Source organism: Olea europaea, chromosome 14 (assembly GCF_002742605.1).
Source record: "Olea europaea var. sylvestris chromosome 14, O_europaea_v1, whole genome shotgun sequence".
Classification (NCBI taxonomy): Eukaryota; Viridiplantae; Streptophyta; class Magnoliopsida; order Lamiales; family Oleaceae; genus Olea; species Olea europaea.
In genome coordinates, this window is record NC_036250.1 from 10,163,915 (window position 1) to 10,165,747 (window position 1,833).

Below are 1,833 nucleotides of genomic sequence, written 5' to 3' on the forward strand. Positions count from 1 at the left end.
AATTTTTATCGTGTCGAGTCCGAATCAAACTTTTTGAATGATCAAGTACAATTATTTATAGTTGTGCGAATCGGAGATCGAGACACTGTAAATTCAAAAAATGTATTAAGGTATCATTTCAAAGTTGAGCTTAAAGTAAAAATCTATAAAGAAAAAGTCCTACAAAATGTTGTGATCAAGTAATTGTAACAAGAAGTTTGGAATCCCTTTTTTAAATCCTCGTAGATTTATTAGCACATTAAACAATTTTTTTTTTTTTTTTTTTTTTTTTTTTTTTAAAATTTTTTTTTAAATTGGAACCTTTTTTTTTTTTTTTTTTTATCTTATAACAATTATATTGAAGTAGGCACACTATTTGAGAAAATGACATGACGTCTGAAGCTACTTTTTTCGCCGGGGTGGGGGGGGAAGACGTTCCATGGGATCACGTAGCTCAGAAAATTACCCCACCGTGGACGTCGACTTTGAAGGTAGATGGATTGCATCGACTATTATATTCTGGATTGGGATTCAATTGGCTAAAGAAATTGAAGAAAATGTTAGAATCTTGTGCCACCCCAAAGATACCTTTCCTATAGGAAACTAAAGAAAAGTACAGCAGTGGAATGGCTTCTGCTCGAACATCTCAACAAGGTATCTCCTGCCCTACCTCATAAATATATTAATAGCCATTTCAATTGCACTGCATTTTATTTCACAAATTTGTAATTAGATCCGAATTCAGCATGTTCGATGGGAATTCTATTCAGCATCAGATTGAAAGTGGAGAAGATAATGATTACTACTACATAGCAGATGATTATGATGACGATGCAGATAATTCAAATTACATATACATCGTCAATACAATCTTAAGCGGTACTGCTCGACTCAATGTTCTCTTGCCTACCGCCACCATCCTGGCGTTCACCATTTTCGCCCCCCTCATAACTGATGATGGCAAATGCACCACCTTCGACCGGTGGCTGATGGGTTTCTTCGTGGCTTTATCAGCCACCTCCTGTGTGTTCTTCTCATTCACTGACAGCTTTCGAACAGCCACAGGGAGGTTGTACTACGGGGTGGCAACATTCCACGGGATAAGAACATTCAATGGAGGGCGTGTGAAACCCTGCGTCCCGTCGGATTACAGGCTGAGATGGGCAGATATCTTCCATGCAGCCCTTTCCTTGACTGCTTTTCTTACATTTGCAATGTTACACAATGATGTTCTGAGCTGCTATCATCTGATGTTGCCCAGAAAAGTCATCTACAGTGTCCCTTTGGCGATCGGGTTTATAATAAGCGTTCTTTTTGTACTGTTTCCTTCCAGGAGAAGAGGAATTGGGTATCCCTTCTTGCTGCAAACTGATGCTTTATACAGCAGAAATTGACAAACAACTTTTCATCCATTTAGATGAATTAGAATGAGCAAATGCCTCTAATATGCCTCTCTTTACACAGAAGGGGGAGACTTTTCGATTTGGCCTGTTACTATTCTTTTTTATGGAAATGTCTATATTACCCTTAATAAAATGATTCTTTCTATATTGCAACATATATCCTAATCTTTCAAACATTTTATCTTCTGTTAACTTTATTTTGGATATTTGAATATAAAATCATTAGATGATCTAATAAATAAGAATAACCTGCAACATTCATCTCATATTTTCTAATTAAAGTACTATATTTTTCAAATGGTAAATTTGTATTTTTTAATTGAGATATAATATTCTTTATTTCTTCTAACATTCTTTCTGATAAATTATCTAATCTTTCAATTGTATATCCTGACATTTATCAAAATAATCATCATGCAATTATCCTTGCGATTCTTTTAAGATCTTTAAA

At 35.0% G+C, this 1,833-nt stretch overlaps 1 protein-coding gene across 1 annotated transcript; it reads left to right on the forward strand.

Moving 5' to 3' along the window:
- Positions 1-672: 672 nt before the first annotated feature.
- Positions 673-1,530, forward strand: LOC111409643 (protein DMP7-like). Its single transcript, XM_023039670.1, has one exon. The coding sequence runs from the start codon at positions 726-728 to the stop codon at positions 1,371-1,373; it is 648 nt and encodes a 215-aa protein (XP_022895438.1). The 5' UTR covers positions 673-725; the 3' UTR covers positions 1,374-1,530.
- Positions 1,531-1,833: the final 303 nt, after the last annotated feature.